The sequence below is a fragment of the Ruditapes philippinarum genome, unplaced genomic scaffold (genome assembly GCF_026571515.1).
Source record: "Ruditapes philippinarum isolate M1 unplaced genomic scaffold, ASM2657151v2 ctg527_1_1_1_1, whole genome shotgun sequence".
NCBI classification, from domain to species: Eukaryota; Metazoa; Mollusca; class Bivalvia; order Venerida; family Veneridae; genus Ruditapes; species Ruditapes philippinarum.
In genome coordinates this window covers 93,612-119,319 of record NW_026865278.1, presented here as the reverse complement: position 1 = coordinate 119,319, position 25,708 = coordinate 93,612, and the positions used below count along the sequence as shown (strand labels likewise).

The following is a 25,708-nucleotide window of genomic DNA, read 5'->3' as shown; positions in this document are numbered from 1 at the left end:
TCGAATATATTGGACAACCCTCGTCACATGCGCCGGCATTACGGACGGACGTCTGCCTGACCGGTTGTCATCGTCTACCGACACTCGCCCTACTACAAAGTGTTTGTGTCATTTAAAAACCAGCCTCCGTGACACTGAACTTGTCCCGCTTGCCCTTTTAAGTTCTTTGTAGGAATCTGTTGGTGTTTTACCAATATTTGCTCAAAATTTAATGATCGTCCGTATTTCCAGACGTTTAGCGACTGACAATATCACGTAATTACAGTACTGACGACCATCCACAAATGTTTGTTTACGATCGTTACAATGAGGCAAATGACGCTATATTTTCTAGTGACATCAGGAATACGTACACACACTTTTTCCTGAATTTTGACGTTTATATGTAGTGTTTAAAGAATACCGTGATGCATCAAAGTAAAAAACTAACCCAATTTTTTGTCGTGTGCCGGTATTGCGTTACCAAGGTAACTGTATGACGATTCGTTTACACGACACGGGGGTTACACATTTTTTTCTTTTGTTTTCTTTTTTGAGACAGATTTCTCCTTTGAGTGAAATATAATTCATGTTTTTCTGTCAATAACTCTCACGACAATAACTGCAGTGCACGAATTTGTTGGACAACCCTCGTATTTTATTTCAGGAGAAGAACGCATGGTTTTTAAAAGGGGAACCCAAAAAGAAAGTTGTTTCCAAAAAATAATTTTCAAAACAGCGTAAAATTAAATTTTATTTTAAATTTTTAGGTGGGTTTGGATTGACAAATATTTTAAAAATTAAAATTTTGGGTTCCTGCCCACATGCATCCAGATGAAACCCAAAAATTAAAAAATATTTTTAAAACAATCAAAATCAAATTAGAGAAATGTACTAAAATGTAAGGAAAATAAACCCTTTTAAGATTCAAGTAAAATTTTAAATTATGACGGGTCAAAGAAAATTTTTCGTATTTACAAATTATATTTTTTCTTTCGTTTCTAAGCATTAAAAGTTTTTTATGCCAATTTTTGAAAAAAAAGCATGAATTTTGGAGGCGGTGGAACTTGCCCCCTTTAAGGAAACTTTGATAAAGATAAAGAAAACCATTCTAACGTTTTTTTTGGAAATTTTCTTTTTTATTTCATTTTTCCCCAAAAATTCCTTAATTTCTTGACTACTCGGACACTTATAAAGAGAAAAATGAAGGATAACGTTTTTTAATTTAGGTTTGCTCAGCCTAAAAGCGAGTGACGATCTCACAAAGCAAAAATTTTACGGTCTTGCACGGTGCGGTATTAAAATAGTGACTACAATAACACCTTAAATATTAATAAAATGTCGGAAGTGGTAGACAGTGAAACGTTTAAAAAACGCAAATTAATTTTGTGTGAGTGGTATTTTTAATTTTGAATGCATTGAAAATTTTTTATCCATAAGTAAAATGCAAATGTCATGTGTTTTCGCGTCACGTTTTATTTAAAAGGTCCTATACTCCTATTGATTTTGCTATTTAAATTGGCTGTGACTAAAAAAAGGATTGGAGCACCACACTAAATACCGCATTCCGGTATATACCGGACAAGGCGCTTGAATGATAAAATGCTAAAATCTCGCCTTTTTACCCAACGGAATGAACTTAAACAGGTGTAATTCAACTTTTCACACCGAATTAATAGAGGATATTTGTTAAGTTCAGTGTAAGTTCGGAATATATTTCACCGAGTGAGCACCAAAAGGTATATTTCACGAGTGGCGCAGCCACGAGTGAAATATGAACTTTTGGTGTTCACGAGGTGAAATATATTTCGATCTTACACTAAACTAAACAAATTTTCTTTTTATTACATGCTAAGAAACGTTTAAAAAGACATTTTATCCTAGTACTAAATGAAAAGCGCGCCAAATTCTAATACAACGTGACGTCATTTACGACGTCACGTCATTAAGCTGGTTTCCAGTACTGTGCACGCTGGTATTTCTCTGAGACAACGTAACGGGCTTAAATTCAAAACAGTGAAATTATCAAATTGATAATTTCACTGTTTCAAACAGTGAAATTACCAGTTTATAAATCACTGATATATTTCTATAATCCATCGAAAAGCATGTAATAAAGTACGATAATGAAGGAAAAATATAAAAATCGGCGAAAAAAACCGATATTTGTCTATTTTGTGATCATGATTTCTGCAAGCGTCCAGAGGTACTGCTCCAATCCTGTATTGAGCTAAATCCATTTAAATTCATAAAACTGCCCAAAGTTACCTTGCTTTTGCATAATATTATATAGTATCTAAACATTTCGAAGTAAATTAAGTTTCTTATATTTAAGGTTCATTTTTGTGTCGCCTCTACGGAGTAGTGGCGACATATAGGGATCACTTCTCCGTCGTCTGTCTGTCCGTCTGTCTGTCTGTCTGTCTGTCTGTCCGTGCGTCCGTCACAAAACTTGTCCGGACTACTCCTCATAAACTACTGGTGCAATTTCATCCAAACTTTACAGGAATGATCAGTACCAAGCCTAGTTGTGCATATTGTCAGCATTTTCAGGTTCAATGATTTTTGTCAGAGTTATGGCCCTTTAATAATTTTTAATTTTAAAGTTTGTCCGGACTACTTCTCTTATACCACTAATGCAATTTCAATGAAACTTTCCAGGATTGATCTGTAGCTCAAGTCCTTGCGCATATTGCACGGGTTTTCCGGTTGAATGATTTTTGGCCGAGTTATGGCCCTTTGATAAAAAGGTTGCTTTTACTGTGTGTTGCCAGATACACAAAAGCTTGTCCGGACTACTCCTCATAAACTACTGGTGCAATTTCATCCAAACTTTACAGGAATGATCAGTACTAAGTCTAGTTGTGCATATTGTCAGCATTTTCCGGTTCAATGATTTTTGTCAGAGTTATGGCCCTTTAATAATTTTTATTATTAAAGTTTGTCAGACTACACCTCTTTTACCACGAATGCAATTTCAATGAAACTTTACAGGATTGATCTGTAGCTCAAGTCCTTGAGCATAATGCACTGGTTTGTTGGTTGAATGATTTTTGGCCAAGTTATGGCCCTTGAATAAAAAAGGTGTTTTTTTTCTGTGTGTTGCCAGATACGCAAAAGCTTGTCCGGACTACTCCTCATAAACTACTGGTGCAATTTTATCCAAACTTTACAGGAATGATCAGTACCGTCTAGTTGTGCACTGTTCGTCTGTCTGTCACAAAATTTGTCCCAACATGAAATTGGCCATCATGAGGCGACACATGTGATTACTGATCGCTCTTGTATTTAATATGAAGAAGGCAAAGCCTCAAAGCGAGCCCGATTTTCTTTTACAGTAAAATAGTTTAATTTCATTCATTTTTATTTTACATTTTCCGTTTTAAAATTGTCATTGGGTATTTTATATACTGCTTCCATTTATTCTGGTTCCTCCTTTCTATTATGGTTCCCATGTAAGTGCGAAGGACACCAGTCAACGCTTCCGTTTTTTTTTTTCAGAGTACATTGGCTTTTATCATTATCTTACAATTCGAAAAGTTGAGATGTGTCAATTCGGTACTTCGGATGAAAGTTTTCAAAACCATCACCTAGCAGGTACTCGCGTTACCGTAAAGCTCGCTTTGCGAGCAGGCCCTTTGCGACATTAAAATAGCGTACTTGATTTGATTGTTTTGCACGTGCTGTTTGGCGCTACATTGTGACGTCACGTAATCAATACTTTAAACGTCTGTACAGCGTTAACGACTGAATAAAAGATATTGGTGTTCGCATTCATTTTCTTAGTTAGACCATTTTCTTTCATTCTAGATAGTTTTCACAACAAAATTTGACAAAAAATTGTTTTTATTTATCAGATTTTTCAAACAAAATGGCACCTTCAATTTTCATTTTACATTTTCCGTTTTAAAACTGTCATTCGATATTTTATACACAGCTTCCTTTATTCTGGTTCCCTGTCCAATTATGGTTCCCATAGACGTGCGCGAGTGACCAGTCTACACATCCGTTTTCAGTCAGAATTCCTCAGTTTTTATCGTTATCTTGCAATTCGAAAAGTTGCGATGTGTCCAATTCGGTACTAAGTCGGAGGAAAGTTTTCAAAACCATCACTTAGCAGGTACTCGCGTTACCGTAAAGTTCGCTTTGCGAGCAGGCCCTTTGGGCCAGTTCGTGGAGCTCGCTAATATACAAGTTTTACTTTGAAATACATAGAGGTCTAATTCAACAGTTCAATGACTTGCAGTAGCTGTACAGATATTTAGGCAGAAAACAATAGTTTTAGAGTCACAACATAATTATAATATGAAAAAGGCAAAGCCTCAAAGCGAGCTCGATTTTCTTTTACCGTAAAGTAGTTTGAAATAATCGTTCATTTTTATTTTGCATTTACAATTTTAAAATTGTCATTCAGTATTTTATACACTGCTTCCGTTTATTCTGGTTCCTCCTTTCTATTATGGTTCCCATATAAGTGCGCAGGACACCAGTCTATGCTTCCGTTTTCAATCAGAGTACATCGGCCTCTATCGTTATCTTGTAATTCGAAAAGTTGCGATGTGTCAATTCGGTACTTTGGAAGAAAGTTTTCAAAACCATCACCTAGCAGGTACTAGCGTTACTGTAAAGCTGGCTTTGTGAGCAGGCCTTTTGCGACATTAAAATAGCGTACTTGATTTGATTGTGACCCTTCAAATTTCCAAAAAGCCCGATTTGACACTCGGGATTTTAACTTGAGGGTCAAATTTTGTTAAAATCATGGGGATTGGGCCTTGAAGTCAGTAAAATTTAGTCAAAATGACCCTCAGGATTTCATGGATAGTGAACACCCTGAAACATAAGATAATCTATCAAAGATGTTGTACACATGTATAATATGTATAACAAAATAAGCACATATTTTGAAAAATATTACACATATACATGAATGTACTCTTTAGCTGGTGAATATGATGTGAATTGTGATATGTACTGAAAAAAAAAAAAAAATCTCAGTACATATAACATCATATTCACCAGCTAAAAAGTACATATCTGTTTTATTATATAATCTATAAATGTTTTTTTAATATGAGATATCAAATCTGCCATTGCATACGAAGGAAATCTACATTTTTCAGCTTGTCTGCTTTTTCCATTATCTGGCTCCAACAATTTAATGAGTGCATAGGCATGCTACATTTGAAATATTCTAAAAAATGAAAAGATGGTAACTAAAATAGACTAATTTGACCTTTATTTGCGAGTTGCCCAAGGGTTACTCAGAAAAATAACAACGAACTTGGCGTGACCTCACGTCATAGCACACGTCTTTTGTGGGCATTCCAGAAAATCTATTTTTAGAGAGAAAAAACAGTGAATATACTCAGAAATTGTGATATTCATGAGTTAATTTTTACGAAAAAAAAATACATCTTAACCAATTGGAGAAAGTTATTTAAAAGCTATTTATAGATCATATAATTATAAACTTTATTGAATATTTTCATAAGTACATGTATAATAAGATATATTATGCTATTTATATACTTTTTTAAATCTATAGGTAAATTCATGAATGGAAATGTCAAAGAAGACTCTGAGGAAAAACTAAAGTGTAGAGTTCTCCATCGATCTAGTCAATCTGATCTTAAAACTAAAGATCAGAAAATAATGGTATGTAAAAAACTTTAATGATTCTTTTTAATTCCACCTGTCCACTCATATAAATTTATGAGTAGTATCTGCAACAGGAAAGTAAAAAATGTAGTGTGCTTGTCCATTTGGACAAGCAAAAAATGGACAAAGAGGAAGACTCCTGAAACAGAATAAATATTTTGTATGTTTACAAAACAAAAAGGAAAAACTGAAACCAGACTGATATTAGTGATATTTCTGGGTGTGTATCAATTGTGCATGGAATAAACTGCTGACTGGTGCATTAGATTCACACTCCTTGTAGCAATTTAATACATACCCCAAAATGACTTAAATACATAAGAAACAGATATAAAACTGTGAGTCCTTATAAAGAAAATGTTTTTTTGTCATAGAGATTGCTTATTTTTCTAAATATTTTCCAAGAAAATATTTTTGTACCAAATACAAAGCTACAGTTATCATGTTCAGTATGTGTTACATGTATTTTGAATGTATTTTGTTTTTCATTTTCTTTACCTTACAAAAATAAAGATATAAGAATTAAAAAGCAAAACAATTGGTGCTATGTTTTACTTTGGTCTTGAAGTATAGTGCTTAACAGTTTCATTGTGATTGTACTGTATTCATATTAACAGGTTTCAGAGTCAGAGGATATGACATATATAGGAAAGAATTTCGGGAGATATCGTTGTAATCCTAATCGTACAATCAAGTGAGTGTTAGCTTATTATTTTCAATATATCTTTGTTTCCTTCATTATCTCATTTTTTGATTTTGTTCAAGACCTTATATATTGGTAATTCTGTCTTTTTCATTGAACACAACATAATTATTTTGCCAAATTATGAAGAATATAGGTATCCTGCTTTATCATGTGGGGGGGGGGGTCCTAGTTTATTATGAGGAACACATAGTTATCCTGCCTTGTCAGGGGGAAAATAGTTATTTAGCAATATCATGTGAAGATGGTAATGCAGTCTTATGCAAACATAGTCATCTTGCCTGATATCATGGAAAACAAGGTTATCCTGTCCTATCATGGAAACATACATGTAATTGTCTTGTCATGTCATTGAGAACATAGTTGTCCTGCCTTATCATGAAAAGATATATATAGTAATCTTGGCTTTCCATGAGTAACATAGTCATCCTGCCTTATCATTAAGCATAGTTATCCTGTCCTATCATGGGAACATAGTTATCCTATCCTATCATGGGAACATAGTTATCCTGTCCTATCATGGGAACATAGTTATCCTGTCCTATCATGGGAACATAGCTATCCTTTCCTATCATGGGAGCATAGCTATCCTGTCCTATCATCGGAACATAGCTGCCCTGTCCTATCATGGGAACATAGCTATCCTGTCCTATTATCAGAACATAGCTATCCTGTCCTATTATGGGAACATAGCTATCCTGTCCTATTATGGGAACATAGTTATCCTGTCCTATCATTGGAACATAGCTATCCTGTCCTATCATGGGAACATAGTTATCCTGTCCTATCATGGGAACATAGCTATCCTGTCATATTATGGGGACATAGTTATCCTGACCTATCATGGGAACATAGTATAATTGTGACCTATCTTTGGAATATAGTTATCCTGTCTTGTCATGGAGAACATAGTAATCATGAATAACATAATTATCAAATCTTATCATGGGGAACACAGTTATTTTGCTATAGCATGAGGAGCATGGTTATTCTGCTTTAACATGAGAAACATTTATCCTTCCTTATCATAAAGAGCATAGTTATTCAGGCCTTGTTAGGGATATATCATAAGTTATTCTGCCTTATCATGGGTAACATAGTGACCCAACCTTCTCTTTGGCAACATTGTTATTATGCTTCATTATGAGGAACATAGTAATCATGTCATATCATGTTGAACATAGTTTTTGAGCCTTATCATGGGGAAGTTAATTATCCATTCCTTATGTGGCAGATTTTCAGATCATTCCCTCACCTTGTTTTCCTAATATAATCATTATACTGTTTAAATGACCCAGAAATAAAAACAGAAAATGTTGCAATGCTTTTCACACAAATATTTATTTTCCTTTGCAGAATTTTCAATTTTATGTGCATCACCTGATATTTCAGTTTGAAAAGATTTCAAAATTTATGTTTTTTAGACTTTTTGACCTCAGAGGATTTCCTATAAAACTGGCCATTATCATGTTACTGTAAATTTGTTTGTTTTGCAGACAGTATGTTGGAATATATGATGAGAAGTCTGGAAAGATGAGAATATGTGATGCTGAAATGTTTCATATGATGCCACATGTCCCAGGTATATTTACTTTTGATAAATTTAATATGCATAATGTCTTTTCATAAACCTGTGATGCCACATGTCTCATGTATATTTAACCCAGATAAAGTTATGATTTCACATGTCCTAGGAATGTCTACCCTTCATAAACTTTTGATTCCACATGTCTCAGGTATGTTTACCCTTGATAAACTTATGATGTCACATGTCTCAGGTTTGCCTACCCTTCATAAACTTATGATGCCACTTGTCCCAGGTATGTTACCCTTGATAATTTTATAATGGCAGAAGTCCCAGGCATGTCTACCCTTGATAAACTTATGATGCCACATGTCTCAGGTATGTTTACCCTTGATAAACTTATGATGCCACATGTCTCAGGTATGTTTACCCTTGATAAACTTATGATGCCACATGTCTCAGGTATGTCTACGATTGATAAACTTATGATGCCACATGTCTCAGGTATGTTTACCCTTGATAAACTTATGATGCCACATGTCTCAGGTATGTCTACGATTGATAAACTTATGATGCCACATGTCTCAGGTATGTTTACCCTTGATAAACTTATGATACCACATGTCTCAGGTATGTCTACGATTGATAAACTTATGATGCCACATGTCTCAGGTATGTTTACCCTTGATAAACTTATGATGCCACATGTCTCAGGTATGTCTACGATTGATAAACTTATGATGCCACATGTCTCAGGTATGTTTACCCTTGATAAACTTATGATACCACATGTCTCAGGTATGTTTACCCTTGATAAACTTAAGATGCCACATGTCTCAGGTATGTTTACCCTTGATAAACTTATGATATCACATGTCCCAGGTATGTTTACCCTTGATGAAGTTTTGATGCCTGATGTCCCAGCCCTAGAATTATTGTATTTAGCTCACCTGTCACAAAGTGACAGGGTGAGCTTTTGTGATCGCTTTTCGTCCGATGTCCGTCCGTCCGTCGTCTGTCCGTCATCCGTCCGTCCGTAAACTTTTGCTTTAAATGACATCTCCTCATAAACCACTGAGCCAATTTCATCCAAACTTCACAGGAATGTTCCTTTGGTGGTCACCTTTAAAAATTGTTCAAAGAATTTAATTCCATGCATAACTCTGGTTGCCATGGCAACCGAAAGAAAAATCTTTAAATATCTTCTTTTAAACAACCCTAAGAGCTAGAGCTTAGATATTTGGCATGAAACATCTTCTAGTGAGTGTCTACCAAGTTTGTTCAAATAAAAGCCCTGGGGTCAAAATTGGCCCCGCCCCAGGGGGTCATTGATTTTCCCTATATGCATATAGTAAAAACTTAAAAAATCTTCTTTTAAAGAACCCAAAGAGCTAGAGCTAAGATATTTAACATGAAACATCTTCTAGTGAGTGTCTACCAAGTTTGTTCAAATAAAAGCCCTGGGGTCAAAATTGGCCCCACCCCGGGGGGTCATTGATTTTCCCTATATGCATATAGTAAAAACTTAAAAAATCTTCTTTTAAAGAACCGTAAGAACTAGAGCTAAGATATTTAGCATGAAACATCTTCTAGTGAATGTCTACCAAGTTTGTTCAAATAAAAGCCCTGGGGTCAAAATTGGCCCTGCCCCAGGGGGTCATTTATTTTTATTATATGCATATAGTAAAAACTTTAAAAATCTTCTTTTAAAGAACCATAAGAGCTAGAGCTTAGATATTTAGCATGAAACATCTTCTAGTGAATGTCTACCAAGTTTGTTCAAATAAAAGCCCTGGGGTCAAAATTGGCCCCGCCCCAGGGGGTCATTGATTTTCCCTATAATATGCATATAGTAAAAACTTAAAAAATCTTCTTTTAAAGAACACAAAGAGCTAGAGCTAAGATATTAAGCATGAAACATCTTCTAGTGAGTGTCTACCAAGTTTGTTCAAATTAAAGCCCTGGGGTCAAAATTGGCCCCGCCCCGGGGGTCATTGATTTTCCCTATATGCATATAGTAAAAACTTAAAAAATCTTCTTTTAAAGAACCATAAGAGCTAGAGCTTAGATATTTGGCATGAAACATCTTCTAGTGAATGTCTACCAAGTTTGTTCAAATAAAAGCCCTGGGGTCATAATTGATCCCGCCCCAGGGGGTCATAGATTTTCCCTATATGCATATAGTAAAAACTTAAAAATCTTCTTTTAAAGAACCCAAAGAGCTAGAGCTAAGATATTTAGCATGAAACATCTTCTAATGTGTGTTTACTAAGTTTGTTCAAATAAAAGCCCTGGGGTCAAAATTGGCCCCGCCCCAGGGGGTCATTGATTTTCCCTATATGCATATAGTAAAAACTTAAAAAATCTTCTTTTAAAGAACTCAAAGAGCTAAAGCTAAGATATTTAGCATGAAACATGTTCTAATGGGTGTCTACCAAGTTTGTTCAAATTAAAGCCCTGGGGTCAAAACTGGCCCTGCCCGGGGGGGTCATTGATTTTCCTTATATGTGTATAGCAAAAACTGAAAAATCTTCTTTGAAAAAACCCAAATAGCTAGAGTTTAGATATTAAGCATGAAACATCTTTAAGTAAATATCTACAAAGTTTGTTCAAATAAAAGCCCGGGGGTCAAAACTGGCCCTGCCCCAGGGGTGTCATTGTTTTTAACTATATGTGTATAGTAAAAACCTTAAAAAATCTTCTTTTAAAAAACCCAATGAGCTAGAACTTAGATGTTTAGCATGAAACATCTTCTTATGGGTGTCTACCAAGTCTGTTCAAATAAACAAATAAAAGCCCTTTGGTAAAAATTGGCCCGGGGGTGGGGGGGGGGCTATATACAGGTGAGCGACCTCAGGGCCATCATGGCCCTCTTGTTTGTATTTTTGATGTGAAGGTAAAAGCTGTTTAAATATTTAGTGTAAGAAGATTAGCATCAGAAGACTTTCTCACATATCATTTCCAGTAGAGATATTGAGATGATCACTATTATTGAGCTGCTTCACGACAAAACCAACATAATGAGTTTGCGACCAGCATGGCTCCAGACCAGCCTGTGCATCCGCGCAGTCTGATCAGGATCCATGCTGTTCGCTTACCAACTCTATTTCAAGTAGAGAAACTGATTGCGAACAGCATGGATCCTGATCAGACTGCGCGGATGCGCAGGCTGGTCTGGATCCATGCTGGTCGCAAACCCATTATGTTGGTTTTGTTGTGACGCAGCTCATAGACATGCTTTTTGTATTATCTATCTTTATTATTGATGTATTCAAATTTTATAATTTCGGTCATGTGCACATTGATGTAATTCATCCTTGACCCAGTTCAACAAAATCACAAAATAAAAGATTAAGTTCATCATTAAAACTTAATGCATGTTAAGTGTGTTGATAAAACAACCTTTCAGACTACCCGTTTTTAGCTCGACTTTTCTATGAAAAGGGGAGCTATCCTACTCGCCCCGGCGTCGGCGTCGGCGTCGGCGTCGGCGTCGGCGTCACACCTTGGTTAAGTTTTTCGTACCACCCCACTTTATTTCAGAAGTATTACAAGTATGGCTTTGAAACTTACCATACTTGTTCACCATCATAACCTCCATCTACAGACAAGAGTACATAACTCTGTCAAGGTTTTTGACAGAATTATGGCCCTTTTTTGACTTAGAAAGTGTATTGAGCTTGGTTAAGTTTTTTGTACCACCTCACTTTATTTCAAAACCATTGGAGGTATTGCTTTGAAACTGACCATACTTGTTTACCATCACGACCTTCATCAAACAGACAAGAGGACATAACTCTGTCAAGGTTTTTGACAGAATTATGCCCCTTTTTGACTTAGAAAATACATTGAATATGGGTAAAATCCACTTATTGCCTTAACCCTTTGAAGATATTGCTTTGAAACTTTTAATGCTATTTCACATCATTACCCCCATCTGTACGCAAGAGAAGGTAACTCTGTCAAGGATTTGTTTTAAAAATTAAGGCCTTTTATCGACTTAGAATCTTGGTTAAGTTTTTAGTACCAGTCCACTTTTTGACTGAACTGTTTGAGATATTAATTTGAAAGTTGGAATACTTGTTTACAATCATGATTCCCAAACATGTCCAGGAGAAGGTAATTCTGTCAAAGATTTTATTTGAATTATGGCCCTTAACTGTCAATGTTTTGTATTATAGGCAAGCACTAAAAAAGTCGAGCGCGCTGTCTTACGGACAGCTCTTGTTCTTTCTCATTCCATTTCAATGTCACTGTTTAGGTCATATAAGCTCTATATTAGCCTAATAGTGAAGCTGGAAGTGGATGAATAGGAATGAAATTAGATGTTCCTTCATACATTTTGTCAGGCAGATATTTGGACTTGCTTGGATTCAACAATTTACCTGGATTTACGATTTGAATAATCATAATATCTTATTAAAACAAAGATATATTTCTGTAGTGACTAAAACTGACAAAAGTAGAAGGCAAGATGATTTTGTTTATTTCATATTTATGTGTAGTGATTTTATATAATATAACATTTATATTGTGTTCTTGCAGGAAGAGATGATGATGACACTCCACTGCCTCAACACAATTATGTTCAGAAGGTACATGTAGTTAATATTGGTCATTTGTTAACCCATTACTGCATGAGCATTTTGTAAAAAATGGCTGTTTTAATTGAAAAGCCTCCCATTACAAGTTCAAATTGCTATAAAACTATAAAAACTTCTTCTATACTAATCAAACTTGGCACAAATGTTTACTGGACCATTGCCTTTGTAACAATATTTTAGTATTAAATTTCCTGTTACCATGGCAACGAGGGGACATCTCAAAACTGCCATAAATGATTATTTTGCGTTGATTTTTTCCATCAAAATTGATTCCAAAGAGCTGCAACTGATATAGTTATCTGGATTGAGATAGAGTCAAAGGCTTTTCAGCGTTGGTTACACATTACCTTATTATCGACCTGGGGTCATTTTTAGCCACTCACAAGTCCAAAATTTTCTTGGGGATGAGGGAAGCTGCTGCCCCCCTTCAAAGCCCCAAACAGAAGGAGGCACATCCCCTGATGTATCTTTTGGATAAGGGGCGGCACCGAAAAGTTGGTCACTTTTTTAAAACAACACTTCTCAAACAAACACATGTGTTTGGGGCTTAAATAAGGCATTTTTTCACCATTTAGACAAAAAAAAAGGGGGGGGGGTAAAAAAGGCATGAGAAGGCGTGTATATATGGTAATAGGTTAACAGAGTAAGGCACTTTTGACAAGTTTAAGTTGTTATTTTGTTAGTGTGAAGGATTTAAATATGCAATACAATGTATTAGAATACTGAAACTGAATGTGCCAGACAACAGTTTGTGTGTTGACCACAAAACTTCAGTAACCTATAAAAAATGAAGGACATACAACAGTTTTGTGATCAACTCTCGCATTAAGAGCGTTAGTAGACGGCATGGATGTACAGACTACTAGTGATATAGTATTTAATAATGCTCATTATTTTATCCTATGTTATGTTGTCAACTATGTATATGCTTCCTATGCCGAAATAAATCTATCTATCTATCTATCTATCTAGTAGCGAAGTTACGTCATTAATTCTGTTTTAATTTAGAAGATGATCAGATTTTATATTTTGAACCTTGTTGTTATAATTAGAATACACAATTATCATTTTGATCTTAAGGTAGTCTTAATGTAATGCTTTACCGCCAAAACTTTTTAACATTTGCCAATATCATAGCAAATTGGTTATTTCTGGAACGTTATTTTTTCAAAATCTTTGGCATTAGATTATTACTCATCTTTAATCGCTATATACTAAATTCTTGTTATAAACAGTTAAAAATTATTAGATACCGAAGATTGTGCAAAATAACGGTCCGGAAATGACTGATTTATTACGATATCGGCTGATGTGAGAATTTTTTTGGTGGGAAAGAATCACAGTAACACTATCTTAGTGACAGGAATATTTAAGCTTCTCAGTAATAAGTGGTTAACATGGCTGACTTGAAATCATTCGTCACTCACTGCTATGGGTACTACATGTAATGAAACCACCAAGTCTGCTAATGGCAGGTCATATGGGAATGATTGTAGGAACTGAACCGTTGGTGCCGAAAAAATAAAAAAAGCATCAAGGGATGTTGTTTGCTCTTCCTCCAAAAATCACTATATGACCTAAATAGACCTGACTTAACCCGTATCCCACTGACAGAAATAATTAAATGGATGTAGATTGACTTTTAAAATTGCAGTAAAGTTTGCAAAGTAAAAAATGATTGTGAACTTAACAATATCTGATAACATGAATATTATGAATGTTGTTTTTATTTCTAGCTTGGAATGTTAACGGAAGCGTTTGGAAGTAAATGGAAGAAATCAGCATTGGAGAAACAACAAAGGAACATGATAGATGAAGGGACAATGAAGGACCATCTAGCTGCTGATATACACCATGGAAAACAACAGGTGAAACTTCATCAGCTGCAGAAAGAAGGTTAGTGCTTTATATTTGTGGTGAGGTTCACCATGGGTGAATAGTTTGGGTTGGTGGTTTATTGTGAGGTTCACCACGGGTGAATGGTTGGGGATGGTGGTTTGTTGTGAGGTTCCCCATGGGTGAATGGTTGGGGTTGGTGGTTTGTTGTGAGGTTCCCCATGGGTGAATGGTTTGGGTTGGTGGTTTGTTGAGAGGTTCACCATGGGTGAATGGTTGGGGATGGTGGTTTGTTGTCAGGCCTCGACACTAACATTTTTAGCAGGTGGTACGCCGGACCACTAGATTTGAAAGTTAGGTGGTCCTTCCAGAAGTAAGGTGGTCAGTTATCATTAAATGTTAATGGTTCCGCCGTCGGTATCCGACGATGCATAATTACTAGCACCATTTGAATGAATTTTGTACCTAAATTAATATCACAAATTCTAAACTCTTTTAACTTGCAAAACAAATTTTAGCGACTTCAAACGAAAGTTATCAATGACTTAAGAACTTCTTTAACTAATCAGAGATTAATGAACCATATACATGTACATCGGACACAAGATTTTTAACAAAATCATATAAACTGTTTTTGACCAAATCGCCATTCTTCCAAGTGAGCTTTGCATCAACCAGAAAATTCAAGTGGTCCAACGGACCAGTGGGTTTTAAGATTAAGTGGTCCTTGCCAAAATCAAGTGGTCTCGGACCAACGGACCACCGCTAATGTCGAGGCCTGGTTGTGAGGTTCCCCATGGGTGAATGGTTGGGGTTGTCGGTTTGTTGAGAGGTTCACCATGGGTGAATGGTTGGGGATGGTGGTTTGTTGTGAGGTTCACCATGAGTGAATGGTTGGGGTTGTTGGTTTGTTGAGAGGTTCACCATGGGTGAATGGTTGGGGATGGTGGTTTGTTGTGAGGTTTCCCCATGGGTGAATGGTTGGGATTGTTGGTTTGTTGAGAGGTTCACCATGGGTGAATGGTTTGGGTTGGTGTTTTGTTTTCTAACACCAGTAGCACAGCTGTGGGATTTTGTTCTGATTAACTTAAATAATATGGAACTTTATTATTTGCTTTTGCATCTATGTACAAGATTGAATGACGAACATAAGGCCAATTATCACATTATATTAATTAGATAAATGTAATTTATTTTTTCTAAAGTGCGCGTAATGTTTTGATTTTGTTAAAATGGATTGTGAACAATTAAAAGTTTTCAGTGTTCAGATGGGATTTAAAGTTTCTTGACTGTTAAAATTTTAGAATTTAATCTGTATAAACTTTTTTTAAGGGTCCCAGTGGCTTTGAGATAACAAGAGTCAACTGTATAACTAAATATATTCTTCCCATATTTCTCTCTTTGTATTGCTGAATTTGTCAGGAATGATAATAAAATATCAATAATCTTGTATGTATCCTGTTCATAAGGAAATGCAATCTTCCATTTCAGGAAGTTTTAAAAAAAAACAACTATAATACTTTTATGACATTAATAGTGTAAGAATTTGAACCAAAAGAAGTTGCATATAACCCACCAGAATAGCTTATTTATGATGTTATTTTCTCTATGTATATTACAGAAACAAAAAGCACACAATCAGTGTTAGATGTGATACCTCCATGCAATAAAAATGCTGAAAATGTTGAAGATGTCTATAGTCTCTCAGACAGTAAGTAATGTCACACTTACAGCAGCAATATCTTAGTAATAATGTCACATTAAATGAATTTGCTTTATGTAAAGTCAATGTCACAATATAAATGTCACAGTAGATAAATATACATTCCATGTAAGTAATCTAAAATTTGCAGTAAGTAATATCACAGTAACAGCATTAATGTCACAGTAACAGCATTAATGATACAGTAACAGCAGTAATATCACAGCAACAGCATTAATGTCACAGTAACAATAGAAATGTCACAGTTACAACAGTAATGTCACAGTAACAGTAGTAATGTCACAGTAACAGCAGTACTGTTACAGTAACAACAGTAATGTCACAGTAACAGCAGTAATGTCACAGTAACAGTAGTTATGTCACAGTAACAGCAGTACTGTTACAGTAACAACAGTAATGTCACAGTAACAGCAGTAATGTTACAGTAACAACAGTAATGTCACAGTAACAGCAGTAATGTCACAGTAACAGTAGTAATGTCACAGTAACAGCAGTAATGTTACAGTAACATCAGTAATGTCACAGTAACAGCAGTAATGTCACAGTAACAGCAGTAATGTCACAGTAACATCAGTAATGTCACAGTAACAGCAGTAATGTTACAGTAACAGTAGTGATGTCACAGTAACAGCAGTAATGTTACAGTAACAGCAGTTATGTCACAGTAACAGCAGTAATGTTACAGTAACAGCAGTAATGTTACAGTAACAGCAGTAATGTTACAGTAACAGCAGTAATGTTACAGTATCAGCAGTAATGTCACAGTAACAGTAGTAATGTCACAGTAACAGCAGTAATGTCATAGTAAATATGTATGTCACATTCCATGTAAGTAATTTAACATTTACAGTTAACAGCAGTAATGTCACATTTAATATGTATGTCACATTCTGTGTAAGAATTGTAACAATTGCAGTAAGTAATGTCACAGTAACAGCAGTAATGTCACAGTAACAGCAGTAATGTCACAGTAACAGCAGTAATGTCACAGTAACAGTAGTAATGTCACAGTAACAGCAGTTCTGTTACAGTAACAGCAGTAATGTCACAGTAACAGCAGTAATGTCACAGTAACAGTAGTAATGTCACAGTAACAGCAGTACTGTTACAGTAACAGCAGTAATGTCACAGTAACAATAGTAATGTCACAGTAACAGCAGTACTGTCACAGTAAATATGTATGTCATATTCCATGTAAGTAATTTAACATTTGCAGTTAACTGCAGTAATGTCACATTTAATACATAGCCCGGGGTTCTATGATATCACGGTACTTAAAAGTTTATCGGAAAATATTTAATATAAATATCATAAATGAATGAGATTTTTGTTCAATCTTATAACTGAACCTTTTCCAAAACAGTTTGTCAAAAAATTATTTCAAAAGAACCAATAAAAATGATATTTTTTTGAATATTTTCAATGTCTGCCATTTTGGGTAATTTCAGAGGAGGTTACTACGGTATCAAGGTAATCCCCGAAAAAAGCAAGTATAGAAGGATTGATGGGTCAAAACTTTCAAGTTAAGTTGTGAAAAACTTCCAACAGTTCACTTGCTATAAAATTAAAACTATATGAACAGACTATATGTCAGTATATGTTTTTATAACATATTTTAATTGACCATGTAAAAACCATTAAGGAAAATGGTAGTCAAATATGAAGGTTTTATAAAATAGTTTTCTTGCCACAAATACATTCATTATTCACCCAATTAAATTTATTGGCAGATTTAAATGAATATAGTGTGCAAGTTTTACAAATATTAGCATCATCACGTGTTGCTTTTATTTGCAGTCACAGAAAATTTTAATACCTTGATATCATAGAACCCTTGATATCATAGGAACCAAGTATATGTCACATTCTGTGCAAGAATAGTAACATTTGCAGTAAGTGAAAATTCGTATAAAGAGTCATTTATGATTTTATGGCAAATGACATGATAGTCAAGTTTCAGTTAAGGGAAGTAATTCATTATAGATAAAATCACAATCATTGTAAGTAATTTCATATTTATGATTAGTTATGTGACTAAAGTAATGTCACAGTCATTGTAAAATATTGTGACATTTACTATAGGCTATGTCACAATCAGTTTCAAGCCACATTCCCAGAATACAAAGCAAGCGTAGGACTAGTATTATTATGAATATTACTTGCCTGATTAGGTTTCTGAAAGAAGGGTTTTATTTTCAAGCAAAATATTCTTATAATACACAGTAGACTGCTGATAATGATATTTAGGTGACTGCCATAGTCATATTGGTATATCCGGTTATTGATATACCGGAAAGGCAATCAATTTGAAAACATGAGTTGGGACCACAGCAACAGCTCATTATAAGGGGGTATAAGGCTGTAAGCGATATCTTTTTTAATTGGAGTTTATTTCTTATTATTTTACCTCCCCACAACAAAGTTGTAAGGGGGTATACTGGAATCAGCTTGTCTGTCCAATAACTTAAGATTCCTTTGACCCACAGTCTTCGTATTTTGTATTGAGATTGGTCATGATTAGATGACCCCTATTGATTTTGAGGTCACCAGGTCAAAGGTTAAGGTCACAGGGGCCTTGCCTAAATGTCCGTCAGTCCGTTGGTTTTTAGCTCGACTATTCGCAGAATAATCGAGCTAATGCAGTCACCCATTTGTTGGCGTCGGCGTCCCTGTGGTTAAGTTTTTGTATGTAAGCTGGTATCTTAATAACTACTGAAGGGAATGGATTGAAACTTCACACACTTGTTCTCTGTGATTATCTAAGATGATTGGCACAAGTCCCATAACTCTGATTTGCTTTTTTACAAAATTATGCCCCTTTTTTGACTTAGAAATTCTTGGTTAAGTTTTTGTATGTAAGCTGGTATCTCCATTACTACTGAAGGGAATGGATTGAAACTTCACACACTTGTTCTCTGTGATTATCTAAGATGATTGGCACAAGGCCCATAACTCTGATTTGCTTTTTTACATAATTATGCCCCTTTTTTCGACTTAGAAATTCTTGGTTAAGTTTTTGTATGTAAGCTGGTATCTCCATAACTACTGAAGGGAATGGATTGAAACTTCACACACTTGTTCTCTGTGATTATCTCAGATGATTTGCACAAGTCCAATAACTCTGATTTGCTTTTTTACATAATTATGCCCCTTTTTCGACTTAAGAAATTCTTGGTTAATTTTGTATGTAAGCTGGTATCTCCATAACTACTGATGGGAATGGATTGAAACTTCACACACTTTTTCTCTGTGATTATCTAAGATGATTGGCACAAGTCCCATAACTCTGATTTGCTTTTTTACATAATTATGCCCCTTTTTGACTTATGAATTCTTGGTTAAGTTTTTGTGTGTAAGCTGGTATCTCCATAACTACTGAAGGGAATGGATTGAAACTTCACACACTGTTCTCTGTGATTATCTAAGATAATTGGCACAAATCCCATAACTCTAATTTGCTTTTATACATAATTATGCCTCTTTTTTGACTTAGAAATTTTTGTTTAAGTTTTTGCGTGTAATCTGGTATCTCAATAACTACTGAAGGGAATGGATTGAAACTTCACACTCTTGTTGTCTGTGATTATCTAAGATGATTGGCACAAGTCCCATAACTCTGATTTACTTTTTCACATAATTATGCTCCTTTTTTTATTCATAAATTCTTGGTTAAGTTTTTGTGTGTAAGCTTGTATCTCCATAACTACTAAAGGGAATGTATTGAAACTTGAAGGGTTTGTACCTTTTCGGACAATTTTATGTATTCATATAGGTAAGCATTATTATACTCAATGAAACACCCTTGTGACAAATTTTTGAATAGTCGAGCAATACTGTCCTCCGACAGTTCTTGTTCCTTGTCCACCCAATAACTTAAGATATTGAGATTTGTTATGATTAATAGATGACCCCTATTGACGACTTCAAAAAGTTTGTTCACCCGATGACTTAAGAATCCTTTGACCCACACTCTTCATATTTGGCATGGGGGTTGGTCATGGCCATTAGGCGACCGTTATTGATTTTGAGGTCACTGGATCAAGGCCAAGGTCACAAGGGCCTTGACTAAAAAAAAGCTTGTCCGCTCAATTGCTTAAGAATGCTTTGCTCAACAGTTTTCATATTTTGGTATTGAGGTTGTTTATGACTAGTAGATTACCCCTATTGATTTTTAGGTGACTGTGACAAAAGGTCAAGATCACAGGGGCTTTTACTACAATTAGCTTGTCTGCTAAAATGCTTAAGAATGCCTGTCGGCAGTGTATTGAGTTTGACATTTTCACACTTGAATCATGTAGAATACATAACTAAGCAATGCACTGGCTTAGTAACCTCAGATTTGGCAGGGAAGTTGTCCTTGAGCTCTAAATGGCCACTGTTGATTCTGACAAAGTGGTATGCAGGGGTATTCACGCCATGACAGTAGAAGTTCTAGTTACACTTTGATTAGAGATTGATCACTCTGTTAGATTAATGTGAGTAGTGTTTTATTGTCAATCACTGTTAGGAATAATTTGAGTTTTGTTTTCTTGTAGTTTTATCAGAAATTGACATGGATTCCCTACAATCTCCTGCTGCAGTGTTCTTTGACAGTACACCAGCACAAATCAAAGAATGGAAAGATAACAAAACGTATGTAAAATTTCTTATTTATCGAAATATTAGATTGAAAAAAAAATAAAAAAATAATAAGAGTCTATGTTGATCTCTTGCATTATCTGCAGAAAAAAAAACAATGTTTTAATACCTGCTGCAAGTCTAGGCAATCTCCCCACAAAATGAATTCCCAATTTTGTGCTAAATACCACTCAGATTTTCAGTCCTAATTGTAAAAGTAGTGTTAGATAATTGATATATGTGAATTAAGCTCAAATCTTTACAAACTGCTGTCATAAACATAAGGATAGAAATAGGTAATATAAAATAAATAAACAAAAAAAGGAAAAACATTTTACGTTTTTATTGTACTAATGGACAGTTTCATGTTTATAACTATCATCAGGTACATACGGAATTGATTTACATGTAAGTTACGTTTATGCGTAAGATATTTCAGGTAGATTTTCCATACTAAGTTTTGATTTTAGTTTTATTTAAAAAAAAGGGTTCACATACATACTGTATAGTTTGACTTTTACTACTTTCAGGTATCCAGCATATGTTTTAAGTCATGTATCAAGCATGTCATTAGATCCGCTCATTCGCTGGGAGAGGTCCAAGTGTCTTATATATTTGTATTATATGATACATTTGTACAAGTTATCACCGAAAGAACTGAGACAAAAAGGTAAACTCTATCTCAGAGAGAGAATTTATATAATTTAGATAATGTTCTATGGCTAGACATTGTTACTTTGTGAATTTAAAGTGAAGGTAAATAATACCATACTTAAATATTTGCATTTTCAGACCTTTTTTCTGCTTATTCTGTTATTCCATGTAAAAATTACCCAAAATTTTACAACTGCATGTATTTATTTTCATTTTAGGATAATAATTTACTTTTAGAATATATAGGTAAATGTCATTAATGAATTTTATGCTACAGGAAATATCAATCTGCAAGATAAATGCTTTGATCAATAAATTGAAATCATTTGCATCCTCACTTTATAATAAAGATTTAATTGTCAAAAGGATAGAACATGTCATTTGAAGAAGCTAACAAATTAAATTTTATAAGATCTTTTGTCATAGCAAATATATAAAGCCTTCAGAATTAGACAGGTAAAGCTGCAAGAAGCTTATAAGAATTATTTTTTCTTTTAACCCTTAACATACTGCAATTGAAAGTGTCTCTAGTCTTAAGTCGATTTTAATATTTCATCCAAACCATTCTTTTATTAAATTTTTTGGTCAATGAATATTATAGAAATCAATCTTTTAAAATTTATTACTAATTTAGCTCAACTTGGTAACAAAAAATTGAACATAATGTCACCATGTGATATGTATTTTAAGTATTTTTGTTTTTGCTTTTTGCAGACCCTTTTCCAAAAGATTGTCCAGGAAATATGAAGAGTAAACTGTCTGAAAACTTCACAAAACAAGCAGTCAAGACAAGGTGATACTTTGAACTTTTACTGAATTTTTGTTGCTTCTTTTAGTATTTCCAGATTTTTATACTTCACTACAGCAGGTGTCAAGTGTCGTATGGCAGCTGTAAAAAGTTGCCCCGAACTTCATTTCAGTGTTATTATATTTTTAGGTCCTTCGGGATCATTGATTTCAGCACTGTTAAGTGTTGAAAATTTAGCTCAGCTCAAGCCGGTGCTTGGGGGCGTGAGGGATGTTACACTGATTCATTATCCCTCATGCACGGACACGATCAAACCAAGATTACAATTTTCATGTAATTTTGTTGTGATTAATGTGTCCGAGGATCACTTTCTTTCCAGATTTTTCGAATTTTTCAAAGTGTAGTAGTGCAATGTTAAATGATGCTGTCATTGTTCAAAAATATGATTTACAGTCAAACTTTTATACAACATACTGGCAAAGGATATACATGTATGTGAATCTTACTGACAATTTGTCTTTGAAATAAGGTAATTTTTGTACACTGGAAGGTAAAATGATAAAAAAAAAATTATATGTGGTCTTATACACAAGTTTTACTGTATAATGTAACAGTGCAGGAACCTTTGTATGTTTCTTATTTTAGTAAAAAGTCATCATATGTTGATTGCAGTCATTTTCTCCCATTAATGTATAGATTTTTCTATACTTAAAGTGAAAATAAGCATTGAAATTTCTTCTTTTAGTGTAAATTACTATAATGCTTTAAAACGTTCATGACAAAATTAATGCTCCATAATTAAGTAAGAGCTCTGGCAGCAAATGTGTCAAGTAAAGTAGGAATTGTTTTAAAGTGGTACTGTACTCTTAGAGTACGCCTAAGGACTTCAGTGAATATGAGAGTATATAACTGTTATTTTAGGTAATAATATATTAAATTATTCTTTGGTTCAGATGTATGCCGAGTCGTTTAAAGGATAGGTTAGCAGCTTATATCCTCACTTTATGTTTGCTGATAGATGAATTTTCTGTTGAACTTATTGATCTCATGAAGGATATGCAGCTAGAAAGAAGCAAGTAAGTTTGAGTAACCATGTTTTGTTGTAATGTTTAACACACAGCATTGTAAAGCTATGCCTGGAATAAAAGATACTACCTAAACTAAATGAGCAATGTAGAGGTATTCCTACAGTTAAAGATATAACCTACACTAAATGAACAATGTAAAGCTATTCCTAGAGTTAAAGATATTACCTACACTTAACGAGCAATGAAGAGCTATTCCTAGAGTTAAAGATACTACCTACACTAAATGAGCAATGTAAAGCTATTCCTAGAAATAAAGATATTGCCTACACGAGAGTCAAAAGGTATTACCTACACTAAATGAGCAATGTAAAGCTATTCCTAGAGTCAAAAGATATTTCCTATACTAAATGCGCATGTAAAGCTATTCCTAGAGATAAAGATATTGCCTACACATAATGAGCATGTAAAGCTATTCACAGAGATAAAGATATTGCCTACACATAATGAGCGTGTAAAGCTATTCCTAGAGATAAAGATATTTCCTACATTAAATGAGAGTGTAAAGCTATTCATAGAGTTAAAAGTATTACCTACACTAAATGAGCAATGTACAGCTTTGCCGAGAGTCAAAAGATACTATACTAAATGAGCTATGTAAAGCTATTCCTAGTGTAAAAGATATAACATACACTAAATGAGCAATGCAAAGCTATTCCTAGAGTTAAAGATATTACATACACTAAATGAGCAATGTAAAGCTTTTCCGAGAGTCAAAAGATACTACCTATACTAAATGAGCAATGTAAAGCTATTCATAGTAATAAAGACATTACATACAGTAAATTAGCAGTGTAAAGCTATTCCTAGAGTCAAATGATATTTTCTACACATACTGTCACTCACCCACAAAAGTGATAGTTTTAATTAATTTTTCAAATGAATTGTTTTAAGTGAGGAATCTTTCTACATACATATGAGCTGTACAGATTCAGGGAAATCAGTCAATAAAAAAAGCATAAAGTCATTGACTTTTTTTTACAAAATTGTTTTGGATCTGAAGTTTTTGAAGCATAAAAACTGACTGAGTCATTCTTTCTTTTACAGGATGTTTTTGATTCTCAAGTCACTGGGATGTAAAATAAACAAAAAAGAAACAGATGGGGAAGTCAGATACATTGCAAGATTAAAACTGCCTTTAGATTTCCCTCAGAGACCACTGTTTAAAGAGCGATCAAAGAGGAGATGATTGGCCAGTTAATATGTGTATATTAAACCCAAAGTACTATGACGAGGTACATAACTGAATGATGATCATTTTTCCAGACAGCATTATGGTATATGCACAGTGAATAAGAAATACATACAAATTTGTTAAAATCCAAAAAACTTAATGTTTTTATAACGCATACATGACTGTATATATCAATTTTGGTTTATAGTTAACATATGCTGAATGTATGTTGACCTTGCCATAAACTGTCCATTCCTTATTTAAGCAATTGCAATATTAAAATGCTGAAGTTAAGCAGATACCTGCATAGTTAAAACAGTCAGAATAAAAGTGAATGCTGGCTTTATGCTATAGTAGTGACACTAGCAAACAAACAATGTTGCCTGCTCTTTGGTCCTATATTAAGTTGATTGAAATATAAATTAAAACTGTTGAAAATGTGACTTCATTTCTCTAAAAATTAACAACATTAAGACATTTAAAACTTCATACCAATTCGTGCAACTGTTTTAGTAATGAACATTTGAAATAGTAAAGATATGAAATAAGTTAAGAACGGGATATGGGAGTTTATGGTAATGATTTGGCAACTGAAATTTATGCACAGCTGAGAAAAATCAATACTTATGTCTGTTCTTTCCCTACATATCAAGCACAGACTACCAACTGAAATACCTGAAATGCGTGAAAATAAAAAAAAAACCAAAACAAAAAAAAACCCATAAGCTCTTACTGTGTGATTGGGTAGAGTTATTGTGATGTAAAAAGGTAGTCCAAACTTGTACTTTTATTGTTGATCATAAATATTGAAATACTTTGGCTTTTTCGTCTTCTTAAAAGTTCTGAAATAACTTAAAGGCACTGTCAGATGGGGAAGACCAGTGTTGGTCTATAGTTTTGTAACATATTAGGTTGATGGCAAGATTGTACAAATATAAAACAGATTCTTAAAACATAATTATTTTTTCTAAGGTTGAATTTTTTTTGAAATTGTCCATTTTTGTGGAAATATGCAGGTGTATGAAATTAGAAGTTATATACAATACATGCCTTTCTAAAAAAAAATCTGAAATTGCTCTGGATAGAGTTATGATAACACATTTTGTCTTATAAGTTACTGATAAAAAAATCAATCTTTGATTATGCTTGGTTGAACTTGTCATGTTTGATTAAATCAATGTAAGATAAATCTTTGTTCGAGATTCAATATTACATTCTTTAGTTAATTGCACCTTATTGATTGATTGGTATATAAATGTATATACTTGTTATTTTCTTGTTTGCCATGGTTATAATGATAATATCTTATTTCATTTGTGAAGTATAGAGTATATATTTTGTTAACTTTTATGTGTTGGTTTTACATATAACAATACATGAAAGAAAAATAATGAGTAGAAAA

The 25,708-nt window shown here is 34.1% G+C and overlaps 1 protein-coding gene across 1 annotated transcript; it reads left to right on the top strand.

Moving 5' to 3' along the window:
* Positions 1-1,234: 1,234 nt before the first annotated feature.
* Positions 1,235-25,708, top strand: LOC132728500 (DNA-directed RNA polymerase I subunit RPA49-like). The gene is made up of 12 exons (XM_060714139.1): positions 1,235-1,369; positions 5,525-5,634; positions 6,255-6,331; positions 7,837-7,922; positions 12,411-12,460; positions 14,206-14,365; positions 15,927-16,016; positions 20,564-20,660; positions 21,176-21,315; positions 22,014-22,092; positions 23,001-23,123; positions 24,180-25,708. The coding sequence occupies exons 1-12, from the start codon at positions 1,318-1,320 to the stop codon at positions 24,319-24,321; spliced, it is 1,206 nt and encodes a 401-aa protein (XP_060570122.1). The 5' UTR covers positions 1,235-1,317; the 3' UTR covers positions 24,322-25,708.

Coding starts and splice junctions, on each gene's coding strand:
- LOC132728500 (XM_060714139.1), top strand. CDS start 1,318: ATGTCGGAAGTGGTAGACAGTGAAACGTTTAAAAAACGCAAATTAATT. Junction 5,635..6,254: donor CTAAAGATCAGAAAATAATG/GTATGTAAAAAA, acceptor TCATATTAACAG/GTTTCAGAGTCAGAGGATAT. Junction 23,124..24,179: donor ATGCAGCTAGAAAGAAGCAA/GTAAGTTTGAGT, acceptor TTTCTTTTACAG/GATGTTTTTGATTCTCAAGT.